Source organism: Heteronotia binoei, chromosome 7 (genome assembly GCF_032191835.1).
Source record: "Heteronotia binoei isolate CCM8104 ecotype False Entrance Well chromosome 7, APGP_CSIRO_Hbin_v1, whole genome shotgun sequence".
Lineage (NCBI taxonomy): Eukaryota > Metazoa > Chordata > Lepidosauria > Squamata > Gekkonidae > Heteronotia > Heteronotia binoei.
The window spans coordinates 11370350-11386824 of record NC_083229.1 but is presented as its reverse complement, the minus strand read 5'-3'; the positions used below and the strand labels follow the sequence as shown (position 1 = coordinate 11386824).

At 45.7% G+C, this 16475-nt stretch overlaps 1 protein-coding gene and 1 non-coding gene across 8 annotated transcripts in view; both read right to left on the bottom strand.

Annotated features, from left to right (window-relative positions):
• Positions 1–16475, bottom strand: part of PTK2 (protein tyrosine kinase 2) — a 287679-nt gene that overhangs the window by 12952 nt on the left and 258252 nt on the right. For all 7 annotated transcript variants that reach the window (XM_060243192.1, XM_060243190.1, XM_060243189.1 and 4 more), the window contains 3 exons: positions 13062–13124; positions 5990–6029; positions 3528–3634 (listed from right to left, as the gene is read on the bottom strand). In XM_060243192.1, the coding sequence (XP_060099175.1) occupies positions 3528–3634; positions 5990–6029; positions 13062–13124 (210 nt within the window). The remainder of the gene's footprint in view (positions 1–3527; positions 3635–5989; positions 6030–13061; positions 13125–16475) is intronic.
• On the bottom strand, positions 5675–5749 carry TRNAA-UGC (transfer RNA alanine (anticodon UGC)). The gene has a single exon. It is a non-coding gene; the product is annotated as a tRNA-Ala (tRNA).

The following is a 16475-nucleotide window of genomic DNA, read 5'->3' as shown; positions in this document are numbered from 1 at the left end:
AAAATGTTCTATAGATGGTATGTAACTTCTCAAAAGCGTTCTAAAATGTATTCTAATATGTCTAACAAGTGTTGGAAATGTACAATGCAGGTGGGGTCGTTTTACCATATGTGGTGGACTTGTGAGAAGGCAAAAGAGTATTGGAAGATGGTCCATGAACTATTAAAAAAAAGATTTTGAAGATGCAGATCCAATTTAAACCAGAACTGTTTTTGCTGAAAATGTACCCTAATGACTATACAAAAGAAATGACAGTATTGCAGTCTGAACTCTCTGCTCATGACCTGGGTTCAGGTAGCCAGCTCGAGGTTGACTCAGCCTTCCATCCTTCCAAGGTCGGTCAAAAGAGTCCCCAGCTTGCTGGGGGGAAAGTGTAGATGACTGGGGAAGGCAATGGCAAACCACCCCATAAAAAGTCTGCCGTGAAAACGTTGTGAAAGCAACGTCACCCCAGAGTCGGAAACGACTGGTGCTTGCACAGGGGACTACCTTTACTCTTTTTTAAAAAATTAATACTGCAGCTAGGATTTTGTTTGCTCAGAAATGGAAGCTTCAAGAGTTACCTACGAAGCAGGAGTTGATTGGGAAAGTACTGGAAGCAGCAGAGATAAGACTATTTATCTTTAATACTTGCTGGGAAATCCAAAGAGGAAGCAAGAAAATACTGGGAGAAGTTATACGTATGGTTAGATACTTAAACTGCTTTACCTGATGAATGGTGGTGGTAAATAGTCTTCAAAGTATTTGATTGGAATATAAACTAAACATAAATTAAATTTATAATCTAAAGGGGAATTTACAATATAATTTCATATGACAAATGTGATTAGAGGCTAAATGTATAATAATAATATGATGGATTTTTCTTGTATCTGAGGATACAGCGGTATGCAGAATGTATTCTATTTTTCTGAACAGATGTTTTATTACTTTCCTATACCCACTTTTCCTTTCCCTTTTTTCATTTGAAAAAATAAAAATCTTTCAAACCAAGATAAGGGGATATTGGGGGGTATATAAGGGCCTCCTCCCCTTCCTTGCTTTTTAATGTTTTCACAGCAATTTTAACCGAAAACCTCAAGATTAGCATATCATCCTTTAACTAAAAAAAAAAAGAGGGCTACCAACTTGAAAGACTTCGGCACAGTTTATAACAAAACAATCTTTCCATAGTCACTTGTGCCATTTCAACGGGCCTCTAACCCCAGGAGACAATCTCATCCCGTTTTGAGAGAGAAGGGCACTGTATCTTTCCTGCCAGGCCTCTCGGTTTTGAATTCTACTGGTGGGAATACACCAAGCCTTCACTCTAGACTGCCCTGCCCCATTCTTTTCCCAAGTTCTAAAATAGATTTCACTTAACCCGAGAATCTCCGCTGTGATCGCTAAATGGGAACAGGACTCTTGAGAAAGGACAGGCTGGTCTAGTTTTCCTGAGAAACTAAAATTGGAAAACTTGTTCTAGCTGCCCTTGAATTAGAAGAGCGTTTCTCGCTGGAATGCGCTGCTGGCTAAGCTAGGGGCTGGCCAGATGCCCCTGGGAACCTAGCAAGTGGGCCACGGTAGCAGCAGTCAAGTGTTGGGCCCAGGCATCCAGGGAGCACAGAAACACTAGACACAGAAGGTGAACACTAGAGTTCCGGGCAGAGCTTTTTTTGTAGCAGGAACTTCTTTGCATATTAGGCCACACCCCCTGATGGTGTAGCCAATCCTCCAAGAGCTTACAGGGCTCTTCTTACAGGGCCTACTGTAAGCTCCAGGAGGATTGGCTACATCAGGGGTGTGTGGCCTAAATATGCAAAGGAGTTTCTGCTACAAAAAAAAGCCCTGGTTCTGGATAACTGCCCCATAGACCTATCCTCCATGATTTCATGCAATCAATTTTGATTTTTTTAAAAAGAAAATTTACTTTTTACACTGTAGTTTTGTTTTAGTCAATACCTGTGTTCTATCCCTCCCAACTCCCCGCTTTTTATTTATTTGTTTTTTTTACTTTAACAAATTGTTGGAACTTGAATAAACTCTCTGGACTAGCTGCACAGACACAGACTTGTCGCTGTTTTGCAAGAAAAAGGGAAGAAGCATGACTCATTTACATACATACATGACGCACACTTAACACAACCAAACTAGGCAATCGAGCATTCCACACTAATTTGTTGTGTGAGTTTCTAGAACAAGGGCACTTTTTTTTTCCTGTAGCTGCAAGGCAGTATAAAAAGACAGTACTCTTTTCTGCTGGAGGTTCACCCAAGCCAGATCCCAGGCATTTTTCAGAACCATTGTTAAGATATTTTAAAATCTGTGCTCGTGGTAAGAAGCCAGGTTTAAGCCAACCTGCGGACTGAGAGGAACTGTATTTCCGCATCAGCAGCTGGGTCGAGGTAGGCTAAAAGCCCAAACACAATCAAAGAGCCAGAGCCAATGCTTAGGGCACCAGGAGTGGCTTAGCAGTGCCATAAAAACGGCATATCATATGAACTTAAGAAGAGTCCTGCTGGATCACACTAGATGTCCATCTAGTCCAGCACCCTGTCAGTGGCAAAGCAGTTCCTCCAGAGGGCCAACAACAATACGGCACAGAGGCCAAGGCCTTCTCCTGATGTTGCATCCTAGCACTAACTACCTTTAGTCACTATGGCTTGTAGCCGCTGACAGACCTGCCCTCTGGGAAAAGTGTCAAAGTTGTCCTGCACGGGGGCGGGGAAAGAAGGAATACTCAAAACAGGCCATGAAGAAATGGAATCGTCACCCATTTTGCCATTTATCTGCCAGTGGACACTTCCACTGAAAGTGACTCCTGCGGAGAACAGGTTCAGTTTTTACATCCTATTAACAAATCCACGTGCAATTTGGGCCTAAGTTTCTGGGCAATTTCCAAGAAACACAAACCAACTCCTAAAGGTATTGGACAAAGTCTGGAAAGCTGAAATCTGGATTCTTGATGAATAAAACGAATCCAACTTAGAGACCTACTGGAGACTGGTTAGGGCTCCAAACTCTCTTAACTACACAAGAAAATGGCACTTTGGCTTCTCCACGGACAACCAAATCTTTGAGGATGGAAATGGCTGCTCTGCTGCGCAGCACTGTGGTCCATAAATGTATCAGGTCTGAATGCATCCCTTGGCATGGTACGATTAAAAAGTGGCTAGTATCTTAAAAAGGCATCATTACGTTCCAGCACAATACTGACACGTGAGCTCTTCCTCTGTGTCAAAAACGTGACCTCATCTTAAAGACTGCACTGTTTGATCCTTATCCTGTTGTCAAATTGCATGGCCACCTCTACAGAGAATCTGAATCCGGGGGTGGGGGGAAGATGACTGGCTCTGACACAAGGTGATTATTTCCTTTCCTCGAGTACCATGAGATACAGAAATATTTCTGTCCTGAATAAACTGGCCAAGTTGCGTTTCACTAGGCTCTGGTCCCATTTCTGCATTAGCGACAATAACATCAACGACTTAACAACAGATTGATTGCACGGCACATAACTGGCGTTTCGGACAGCGATAAGAATGTACCTTGACCCCCTCATTGTAGCTGTCCACTGGGCTGTTGAGGCTGGCAAGGCTACCCAGATTGCTGGGAGCCCCTGGGCGAGGCGGTTTCTTTGGTGGGGCAGAGTGATCTGGCAAAGCAAAAAAAAAAAGTATGTAACAAGAAAGCAGGGCGGGAACTGCCATTGCTAGTTTCATTTCATCACAGAAATGTGGATTTAGAATGAACCAAAAACAGTGTCAGGTTCAATCTTCATTAGAAACCCCCTTCCCTACAAATCGAGCCATAAATAAATAAATTAAATTAAATGTTAGGAACCTAAACAGAAGCATCAACTAAACTTGCTTTGTATTCACAATGCCATAATCTACTGCTCAAAGTAGTTGACTCGAAATAGCCATTCCTGAGGTGTAATCAAATTATTCTAGGTTGTTCTAGATCCACTTGGCACTCCTCATCGTGGGTCACTACTGCGCCCACTACAACTGCCAACTGGCCTGAACACAAGAAGCTGTTTTGTATTGAATCCGATCCCCTCAGCTCACGGTCATTATTGTCCACTCAGGTCAGCAGCAGTTCTGCAGTCTCTCAGGCTGAGGTCTTTCCCACTGCCTGGTCCTTTCAACTGGAATTACTGCAGACTGGTTGGGACCTTCTCCACGCCAAGCAGAGGCTCTTCTACTGAGCCAGGCCCCCTCCTAAATGTGTGAAAATGGGCTGGTGAACCTTTTCACGACATGGAGGTAAATAACATCACTTGGGAAATAACATCTCGCTAACCTTCTGTCAAAGGAACAGGGCTTTTCCCCCCCTGCAGGCCTGCTGGCAGCCACAGTAAACCTGTCTGTCTGTCTGTCTTTATTTTATCAGATTTATATCCCGCCCTCCCCTGACAGGCTCAGGGCGGCTAACAACAGTTTAAAAACATTAACAATTAACAAACATAGGGTATTAAAAATAAAATATATAATAAAACATTTTCATACATCAGCGATCATTAATCCATTCATTAAAAGCCCAAGATGGCATGTTTCTGATTTCCATTATATTAATTTAGTAAGACTGTTGGTGCTGTAAAGTAATAGCTGTATTGGTGAGGTAAGTTGTCATGACCTGTGCTGTGCTGTGAGACAAAGGCCTAGTGGGCCTAGGGAGCCTGTGCCACAATAGAGAGAGACAGCCTACAATCCCCAGAATGCTTGGTGCTGGTTTTAGCCAATCGGCGTCCAAGTAGGCTCTGAGGAGAATAGCTTAAAAGCTCTCTCAGGAGACAAACGCTGTTCTTTCCTCCTGAGAGGCCAAGCAGGCAGGATGGCCGCTGTTTAGGAGAAAGACTCACTCTGAGGGAGAGAGTGAGCAGGCTGAGGCCTAGTGGCCTAACCAACTAGGAGTGGTTACGTCTAGTTGCGTTAGGGACTTTATGGTTATTTTCTTTCACCCACATTACTATATAGTTTTAAAGCACCTTATCTGTTCACTTGGCCTTAATTGATTTTCCTGTTGTTCTTTGTTACTCTGTCTGGTCTACACGCTATTGCAGGGGTCCTCAACCTACGGCCCGCGGGCCAGATGCGGCCCGCTGAGGACGTTTATCTGGCCCGCCGGGTTATGGCAAAATCAGACCGGAAGTGACGTTCGACCTAAACTCGCATTAGCAACGCACACTTCCGGCACTGGGCTGAGGCGGCGGAGACAGAGTGTGAGGTGATACCGAGGTGAGGTGAGTTCCCAGGCCGGGGTGTGTGGTGTGGGGAAGGGAGAGAGATGCAGAAGACGGAGAACTGACGGCCCGCGGCCTTGTACAGTAACGGCAGTCCGGCCCTCCAACAGTCTGAGGGACAGTGAACTGGCCCCCTATTTAAAAAGGTTGAGGACCCCTGCGCTATTGTCTTGGCCAAAGCAAGGCATTTGAAGGGCTTGGGAGGGGACTCTGGGCCTTCCCAAGGGACCCTAATTCCAGAGAGGTGGCAGCCTCAGGTGGCACCCCCGTCAGGGTCATGACCTGTTATTGCTGAGGTAAGCAAAGTCAAAAAGGACAGAAGGGACCATGGATACCTTCTCAAACTGTTCTCCTGGCTTTTGACAAGCATCAGATCCTTGGTCCACCAAGGTCAATACTGTCTACTCACTCCAAGGTCTTTCCCATCACCCACCACCTTGTCCCCTAAACTGGAGATGCCAGGGATTGAACCTGGGAGCTTCTGCATGCAAAGCAGAGGCTCTACCACTGAGCCATGGCCTCTCCTGAGAGCACTGATATGCCCTGGAGAATGCAAGCGAGGCAAGAAGTGAGGCCCCATCAGCCTCCTTGCTCCCTTGCTGGTGAGTTGAGGATCCCTTGAACAAGTGAGACTCCTCCTCCTAAGTTGCTGTTGGAAAAACATGGCCTCTAAGGTATTTTCACCCCTCCACACACACACCAAAAAGAGAGAGAGAAAGAAAAGGGGGAGAGACATTCAAGTCAATCTATCAGTTTACGGCTTACCTGGTTTACCCACAGGCTGATAAATATGCTGGTTAGATGCCTGGAAAAGGACAATAAATTTAGTCCATCGCAGTGTTTATGTGCAAAAATCCCCCTTCCATTTAACATTCCTCTCCCCCTCCCCCCGCCCAACCCTAAGCATCAGAGGTTGATCCAACCACAAAATATGCTCGGCATATTTCACCCTCTCCCATCTGTCTCAAATTTCAGGAGAAAAATAAACGCTGAGTGTAAATCATGCTCCTGAGGAATAAAAAGACCCCTTCATCACATACTGTTTTGCTCTGTATCTGTGCGATATATTCCAGTTAAGTCACTGTTAACCATTACTCAAACAGATTGATATGTTTATAGCAAACTATGTCTTCAATCCAAAAATACCTTTATTAAAATAAATCACGGCTACTGAGCTAGCAGAAGTGGAGTTCGAAAAGCCTGTGGCTCAGGTCTTTCCTTATTGTTCCAGAAGAATAGAGGAGATTAACAGTTCCACCACCACCCCTCAGCAATTACCGTTCTGCTTCACAATCAAAGGGCAAACAAACAAGATGGCCTTGATTAATAATTTGGGAAGGCTTGAAATCTAACGGCTATTTATCCAACCCTCTTGCCAATTCAAACAAAAGCCTGAACAGTCACCACACAATGAATGTGACATTTGTGTCTGCTGTTTTTGTTTCTGAGTTCTTGGAAAATGTTTATTTAGAAAAAGCTTTTTATGAAAAAGCACATCTGCAGGGTTTTCTTTTGCAAACTGCAGAGTTTTCTTTTGCAAACTCAAAGTGCTGACCCAGGCAGGACCGTAAGGAACTCTGAACAAGGCAGGTCTGTGGCATAAAAAACAACTTAGAATAAAGAACGTTCATAGGCAGAGATCTTAAACCTATGCAAGAGTGCCGGCTGGGTCACACTGACTTTAAAGCGAGGCATATCCAAGAAACGATAACTGCCGATATCCAGAGTATTCCAAGGTCATCTCACAAAACGGTGCCAAGCCACAAAGTGCCTGCACAAACTCATCTTCTCCCACCAATAAATCCACAATAATTCTCTGCACTGATTCATTCGACATGTTCTCGCTAGCTGTCGCTACCTTCCAGGCTAATTCACACTCACAAACACACAATCGTATGCTAGAGAAACAAACTGAATTGGACTTGCAACCTCAAAAGCTGGAAAGAAGATGAGGAAAAAGACTCTTCATTGAGGTTTCTTCTTCCTTAATCCAAGATAAATGGTATGAAGCTTGAATAAGACTGGACAGTGAAATCACACCTGAGGGAACCAAATCTACCCACTCTTCCTTGAAGTCTATTTTCCAACCTCCCCCACCCCTTCAAATACTGGAAGAGACCCTGGGCAGGAGAAGGTGTCTAAAGCAATGAAGAGTGGGGATGAGGATGAGGCTTGGCTCATTTATGAGCACCTTTTGATGTAAAACTTAGATCCCATCCCGCACTTTATAGCTGAATGGAGGAAGGTGTGTGAGTGATAGACGTTTGGCCTTTATTCTGGGGAACTGTGAAGCACGTGTGTACTTCTAACAGCGGTCAAGGGTCTTTTGTTTCAGCAAGTGGTTTAGAGAGTTGTAAAGAAAGAGAACTATGCGCTCTGCATCTATAGGCAATAGAAGCAGAAGCCCACAATGTTGGGGCTCGGAAGACACCAACTTCACAGCTGTCCTGGATGTCCCTGCTCTCTTCATCACAGAATCACAGAATTGGAAGGGACCTCCAGGATCATCTAGTCCAACTCCCTGCACAATGCAGGATATTCACAAATACCTCCCCCACTCCAAGAGGGAGCATATATATTTTCTACATAAATAAATAAAAATGAAAAATTATGGTATAGACTCTAAAGGAATCATCAACCAGACTTGCTTCATTATTTCCAAACTGGAAACAGTTCACAATGCTGTATTTAAGTTATCTACTTGCTCAAAGTAGATAATCTGAAATAGGCTAAGGGTGTTATTCCAGGTTGCTCTAGATCCACCATCCAGATGATCGGCAACTTCCTGTAACAGGGGTGCGTGGGGAGGGAGCATAGTTACCGTTCCTACTGCCCTGAGCTCAAAAAGCAAGAATGAGTGAAAGCTCCCAATCCAAGGAGGAAGGTCACCAAGGGCTGTTGGCTCCAATGGACCTTAACAACAGCCACGCTTATTGGGTGCAAACCTATCTGGACACAAGGCAGAATGTGGAGGCCAAAGTCTTGCTCTACTATGAATCAAAATATCCCAAAGCTACTCTCCGGCCTGACCTGGAAGACCAATCTCATCAGATCTAAGCAGGGTTAAGCCCTGGTTAGCACTTGGATGTGTGGGATTGTCAGGTCCCTCCAGGCAAGGAGCGGGGGATGGACAAGGACCTACCAGGAGCAGGAGGGAGACCCAGGCTACATAGCCAGCAATGTTGTGATGTCACTTCTGGTGCATATTGAGAGTGACAGGGCTTTTTTTGTAGCAGGAACTCATTTGCATATTAGGGCACACCACCCCCTGATGTAGCCAGTCCTACAGGGCTCTTCGTACAGGGCCTACTGTAAGCTCCAGGAGGATTGACTACATCAGTGGGGTGGGGCCTAATATGCAAAGGAGTTCCTGCTACAAAAAAAACCCCCGGAGAGTGACATCATCACATTGCAACACTGGACCAGCACTCTGTTATTAAGTTGAAAACTCAATGGTAAAGATGAATTCTATCACAGAGTTTTGACCCAAATACCAGAGCACTGCCGCAACACTGCTGATGTCACTTCTGGTATATGCTGGAAGTGATGTCATCAGTGACACAGCATGGGCCTCCCTTATGTTCCAGATATATCCCTCCACCAGCCAGCTGATTAGCGGTGAGGGGTGGGGCCTGGCACCAGGGGATCCCCATCCTCCAGCGGGAAGCCTGGCCACCCTATGGATGTGAGATCACTAAGAATAAGAAGAATTGCAGATTTATACCCCGCCCTTCTCTCTGAAACAAAGACTCAGAGCGGCTTACAATCTCTTATATCTTCTCCCCCCACAACAGACACGCTGTGAGGTGGGTGGGGCTGAGAGAGAGCTTTCCCAGAAGCTGCCCTTTCAAGAGCTCTGGCTGACCCAAGGCCATTCCAGCAGCTGCAAGTGGAGGAGTGGGGAATCAAACCCGGTTCTCCTAGATAAGCGTCCACGCACTTAACCACTACACCAAGGAAACAACAGGGTCACTAGAGGCAGGCAATGGCAAACAACTCTGAATTACTCTTGACTTGGAAATCTCATGGGACTGTCATAAATCAGCAACGACTTGATGGCATCGCCACCAAAGCTACTCTCCAGCTGTGTCCCATCACCCCAACAAGAAACAACCTTTTCACTGCTTGCTTGACCCACTGGGTTTGTATAGATATGCCAGTTCAATCATTCTAGAAGCTAAACCGACTCCATCTTGACTCTTCAAAAGCTCTTCTTCAAAGAAACTCACGTTGCCAGGCCACCGGCTCTAACTGACCCTGAAACCAATGTCATGGCCAAAGCCTAGAGCTAAATTACTACCACAAGCATGTGGTTCCCTAACCTTTTCCTTTAGTAAAGATTTGCACAGTCCAGACTTTTGGGGCTGTCAAGCCACAGCCAACTTATGGTGACCCCCATACGGTTTTCAAAGCAAGAGATGAAAAGAGGTGGTTTTGGGAGGGACGATGACTCAGTGGTAGAGCATCTGTTTGGCAAGCAGAAGGTCCCAAGTTCAATCCCCGGCATCTCCAACTAAAAAAGGTCCAGGCAAAAAGGCGTGAAAAACCTCAGCTTGAGACCCTGGAGAGCCACTGCCAGTCTGAGTAGACAAGACTGACTTTGATGGACTGAGGGTCTGATTCAGTGTAAGGCAGCTTCATATGTCATTGCCTGCCTCTGTGTAGCAACCCTGGATTTCCTTGATAGTCTCCCTTCCAAGCCCTAACCCTGCTTAGCTTCCGAGATCTGATCAGATCAGGCTAAGCCTGGGTCATCCAGGTCAGGCCAGGCTTCTACATGGAGCAAAATTACTGCTATAGAAATGAGAAAAACGGAATACAGCTATATTTGGAAACAGATCTACTAAGCAAGGAAACGGACATGAGTTGATCAAGAAAATCTCCAATAGTTACTGCGCAAAGGATAAATGAGTAGGAAACATCTTCATTTCCCCCTAAATATGAAATCTCTCTCTATGATACATCTGAAGAACATTTTACCTATGTCCTAATTGCAGTCTCTTTCTCCCAGTGAGGAAATTAGTCACCTCTTGAAGACAAGCATTTTTTTAACCACCCCCAAGATTTCTTTTCTTTTCTTTTCCAGCAGGGAAGAGCAAAGACGGGTCTTTTGCCCTCCTCGGAATCTCCGCAGACTCTCTGAACCAAGAAAATAAGTATTCTCTCGCTCTCTCCTTCCCCTCATTTCCCACCCACTCTACCAGCTGGAAAATTTTAATCTGGTTCCAGAAGATGTCAAGACAGGCACAGCCTCTGTGACTATCCCCTGAGCTGTAGGACAGCCTCTTTGGTCTAGATGGCTACTCATTCATCAGCTATGACTCTTTCAGCCAGAGCATCTATAGAAATGAGTTCCTACAGCCTTTGTCTTGCCTAGGGAAGCTGTTTTAAAGTGGTCTCTGAGCCGTGGAAGAGCGAAAATGAAGCATTTCTTGTCCAAAGAGACAAATCATAGGTACCTATGGGATAAGAAATCTTTACATTCTTAGTAAGGTTCTGCCACAATTGCAGCTGTACTGCCAATACTGTACTGCCATTATGGTTTGGATCCAATTCATTTGTTTGACAATAGTAAAGGTAAAGGTAGTCCCCTGGGCAAGCACCAGTCGTTTCTGACTCTGGGGTGACGTTGCTTTCACAACGTTTTCATGGCAGACTTTTTATGGGGTGGTTTGCCATTGCCTTCCCCAGTCAACTACACTTTCCCCCCAGCAAGGTGGGTCCTCATTTTACCGACCTCAGAAGGATGGAAGGCTGAGTCAACCTCAAGCCGGCTACCTGAACCCAGCTTCCGCTGGGATTGAACTCAGGTCGGGAGCAGAGTTTGGACTGCACTACTGCAGCTTTACCACTCTGCGCCATGGGGCTCTTTGGCTCTTCGACAATAGGCTTGCTTTACTCAAAAGGCCAAGGCCCCACAATATCTGAGGAACTGTCTCGCCTCCACATATCCTTACATACCAATTCCTACACTGCTCTAGATGTCACCATACCATCACCTGGATAGCCTGGGCTAGCCCAATCTGGTCATATCTCAGAAGCTAAGTAGGGTTGGCCCCGGTTAGTACCTGGATGGGAGACCACCAGGAAAAGTCCAGGGTTGCTACACAGAGGCAGGCAACGGCAAACCATACAGGATGGCCCAGGCTAGCCCAATCTCATCAGCTAGAAGAAGAAGAAGAAGACGACAGCAGATTTATACCGCACCCTTCTTTCTGAATCAGAGACTCAGAGTGGCTTACAATCTCCTATATCTTCTCCCCCCACAACAGACACTCTGTGAGGTGGGTGGGGCTGATAGGGTTCTCACAGCAGCTGTCCTTTCGAGGACAACTCCTGAGATAGCTACGGCTGACCCAAGGCCATTCCAGCAGCTGTAAGTGGAGGAGTGGGGAATCAAACCCGGTTCTCCCAGATAAGAGAGCTATGGCTGACCCAAGGCCATTCCAACAGCTGCAAGTGAAGGAGTGGGGAATCAAACCTGGTTCTCCCAGATAAGAGAGCTATGGCTGACCCAAGGCCATTCCAGCAGCTGTAAGTGGAGGAGTGGGGAATCAAGCCCGGTTCTCCCAGATAAGAGTCTGCACACTTAACCACCACACCAAACTGGAGGGTCAGCCCTGGTTAGGACTTGGATGGGAGACCAATGCAGAGGCAGGCAACGGCAAACCATCTCTGAACGTCTCCTGCAAACCCTGGCTGAACTTCTCTTGCCTCCAAAATTCCTAGAGGGGATTCTCTTAAGTTGTCTGCTCATTGACTACACTTTCCACCATCACAACAGCTGGTCACCAACAGCTTGCTCCCCACACCTGGAATCTGGACACTATTCCTTTTCATAAGAACAGCCATGTTGGATCAGGCCAATGATCCATCCAGTCCAACTCTCTGTGTCACACAGTGGCCAAAAAACCCAGGTGCCATCAGGAGGTCCATCAGTGGGGCTAGAAGCCCTCCCACTGTGCCCCCCCAAGCACCAAGAATACAGAGCATCACTTGCCACAGACTGAGAGTTCCAATAACATGCTGTGGCTAATAGCCCCTGATGGACCTCTGCTCCATATGCTTATCCAATCCCCTCTTGAAGCTGGCGATGCTTGTAGCTGCCGCCACCTCCTGGGGCAGCGAATTCCACGACTTCTGCAAACCACCACTGTTTTCAACAGTGAACCCCACCTTGCAGGCTTCCCTGGAGAAGACAGGGCCATCCTCATAATGTTATAAGATTGTTTTATTTGCTGGGGCCATTGATGGAGAGTGAGCCGCAGGGGGGGGGGGAAGGAACAGGACTTGGTTTTGTTATGAAAAGAAATTTTTAATTTAGGATCGCAAGGTGCTTCAAGCAGCAAAGGAAAGGCGGGCGTATAAATATTTTAACAAACAAACGGCGTTGCTTAAAAGTCAAATTACTTTGGAGAATACTTTCCCCAGTAACTTTGACATCTGCAGGAGTTATTTGAAAAATCTGCTTCCTGTTGACAGAGATATCGATGCAAAGCTAACTCTGGAGCGACAAGGGAAAAACAAGGACCCAGAAACCTGGCGAAGTCCCACGCAGCTGCTTTAAAAATAATTAGAGCTTTGTTCACTTGGGGGGGGGGGGGAGGAGAGAAGCATCTGTCCCAGCAGTAGCTTGAAAAGAAGCAGTCCCAAAAGTGCTGCGTGAACAAGATTTCCCCGCCACTCCCATTCCTGCAGAAGCCGAGTCTTTTGAAAGTTCTCGCAGCAGACATTAGAACCATGACCGTGATTGCTGAAAAGTTAACAGCCTCCCCCCTCCCCCCCCCCGGAAAATTAAACAAACAGTTCCCCGCTCCCTACGGCACGCGGTGCTTACCGGACCCTGGAGACTCCCGTCTTCTCGATCGATGCTGCCTCTGGACAGCCGCACGTCAGGCTTCTGAAGGGATCAGAAGAAACGGTGGTTTTGTATTTTGGGTTTGAAGAGCCTTTACAAGTCAAATAGCACAGAGGATCAAAAAAGTCTAACTAAAGGCAAAGAAAACAGTGCTGGGGTGGGGAGGAATATCCCTGAATGTTTTGACTAATACAAATGCTATTAACATTCCTTCTCTTGGGTGCATCCCCCCCCCACACCCACCCACTGCTCTTTCAGAACTACAGAGGCTGAGCTTTCTAGCAGTCTTCTAAAGCATTGGTTTCCCCCCTATTTAGTACTTCTTAGCTACCCGCTTTTTCTGCTTGAACATAAAAAAGGCTTTGAGATAAATATTGATAGTACCATTTCCCCAACACAACATTGGAAAACCTGCATTTTAATTCTCCAAGGAAGAGCGACGGAGGCAGCGGCAGCCCCGCAAGCCGTTCCCCCCCTTTGCTGCGCTTTTCTTCCTAGCAGCGAAAATTTCAACCACAGGATGAGAAACGCTGCACATTAATTCCTGTTTCCTGCTTGAGGAAGGCTTAGATGTACTTGGCTCCCATCTGCGGAGCTTCCCAAATGGGGCCAATTACTGAAGCTCTTTAGAAGCACAGAGATGCAGGAAAGTTCAGAAGACCGGCCAGGATCCAAGACTCCTCCGCTAGCAGCAGGAGAAATCAGCAGAATCCACTGTTTGTTGGGTCTTTTTTTTGCGAAGTCAGAGAGATAGAATAAAAGAGCCTAACAGGCTTTAAAAGATAATGCTTCTGCCTGTATGTACAAGGGGGGGAAGGAATATAAAGCAAAAATTTAGACCAAGCAAAGCACTCTGGTGTCACCGGTTTTTATTACCGATAGATTTATTGCCTGCTAAACTTCCCCAGCGAATTAAATGGAGTTTACATAGCGCTTCACTTTGCCTGGGTTTCTGTTCTTCATTTGCAACACTTTTTGAACCGAGGTTAAGTCAGGGGAGCAGAAAGTGCTTATGGGATACTTCACATTCTCTTTCGCCAAACTCTAAATCCCTGCATCCTACAGTGGTGTTAGACGAAATCTCCTATAATTCTGGAAGTAAGTCCCAAATATACAAATTGCATTGAAAAAAAAATCAAGGAGATTTATGTTAACTTAAAGCCTGCTTATCTACAAAGGGGAAGTTGCTTGACTCAACTGGAAGCTTTACAAGGCTCTGTAACTAAATGGTTGACATAGTATTCCTCAGGGCTTTTTTTGTAGCAGGAACTCCTTTGCATATTAGGCCACACATCCCTGATGTAGCCAATCCTCCTAGAGTTTACAATAGGCCCTGTACTAAGAGCCCTGTAAGCTCTTGGAGGATTGGCTACATCGGGGAGGTGTGGCCTAATATGCAAAGGAGTTCCCGCTACAAAAAAGCCCTGGTAATCCTCACAATTGCTCAGACAGTGTTTATCATCTGGGTAAATATGTTTTGCTAATTATGAGATATTTCATTTAAAAAGTATTAAAATACATCTGTTAAAATAAAGCAAGCCGCAGTATTCAGAATACAAAGTTAAAAGGCAATTAAAGTAAAACACAAGAGGCTATGGCAGGAGATGGCACAAAATATTATTTACCTAGACTCTGTAAGTTTGCTATAACAGGAGAACATGGTGAATGGCAGCCAACAGAACTGGGGGGAGTGGAAAGTCACTATCTGAGCAGTTGTGGCCCCACCGGAAGTTTATTTTGAAATTGTTTTGGTGGAGTTTGTATTCCAGCGTTGATCGTTTCAGAGGTTAGTATTGCTGGTCTCCAGCAGAACAGCTAAATTCAAGTCCAATAGTGCCTTAGAGGCCAGCAAGATTTGGGGATTTTTAGCTTTCTAGAGTCAAAGCTTTCTTTGTCAGATGTGTGTGATCCAGTGGCAACTCCAGAGAGCCTGCTAACTTTTTTCTTCCCCTAGTAAAAACTGTTGAGTTGTGCTACCTCGTTGTTCTCATAGGTGCCACTGGACTCCCGACTTTTTTCCATTGCTTCAAATCAACGTGGCTGCCCACTTGAATTTAAGTGTTTCAACAAGATTGTATTTATATATCTGGTTCCAGCAGCACTTTAGAGACAAACAAGATTTCGGTGGTATAAACTTTCTAGAATCAAAGCTCTCTTCAGGAGATACAAAGGGTGCTTTGACTCTCAAAACTTAATACCCCCCAAATCTTGTTGGTCTCAAAGGGGCTTCTGGACTCAAATCTAGCTGTTCTACTGCAGACCAACATGGCTACCTTATGAAATCACACACACACATACACACACACAATTCATTTAAAATGTTTATCAGCAGCCTTTCTACCTTGCAGAACTCAAAGAAGAGGATGATGATAATGATGATGGTACTGGATTATATCCTGCCCTATAATCTGAATCTCAGAGCCTCAGAGCAGTCACAATCGACTTTACCTTCCCCTCCCCCCCAACAACAGACACCCTGTGAGGTAGGTGGAGCTGAGAGAACTCTCCCAGAAGCTGCCCTTTCAAGGACAACTCCTGCAATAGCTATGGCTACTGGCCATCCCAAGGCCATGCCAGCAGGTGCAAATGAAGGAGTGGGGAATCAAACCCGGTTCTCCCAGATAAGAGCCTGTGCACTTAACCACTACACCAAACTGCCTCTCAAGAAGCTTGGGGAGGGGTATTCTTAGAAATAGCAAAGGATCTAATGGGAAGCTTCTTTGGAGGAGGATGACGACGACGACAATGATGAATAAAGTCCACCAATTGCCTTAGATTCCTTAGTAGTGTTGTGATCTATTTCTGACACAAACCCAAACAGCTTTACACTGGCTCCCCATGGGAACTTCCTTAGGCAAGTGTTGGTGATGAAAAGCCACAGCTGATTTATGGTAACCCTGCAGGACTTTCAAGGCAAGAGACATTCAGAGCAATGTTCCCTCTAAGCTGCACAGTCTTGCGAGCAAAAATTCTACTTTGTGAGCTGCTGGCATTCAAGTTGTGAGCTGCTCCATCAATTATTGTGCTCTGGGGCCATTTTTCCTGAGCTAAGACAAAAAGGTGTGAGCTGGAGGTTAAAAATCTGTGAGCTAGCTCACGCTAACTCAGCTTAGAGGGAACACTGGTTCAGAGGTGCTTTGCTATTGCCTTCTTGTACATAGCAACCCTGGACTTCCTTGGTGGTCTCACATCCAAATACTGAGAAGAGACTGGATTTATACCCCACCCTTCACTTGAAGCCTCAGAGCAGCTTATGATCTCCTTTCCTTTCCCCTCCCCACAACAGACACCCCATGAGGAAAGCGGGGCTGAGACAGCTTTCCCAAGAACCGCTCTTTGAGCAGAATAGCTCTGGCTGACCCAAGGTCATTCTAGCAGCTGCAGGCGGAGGAA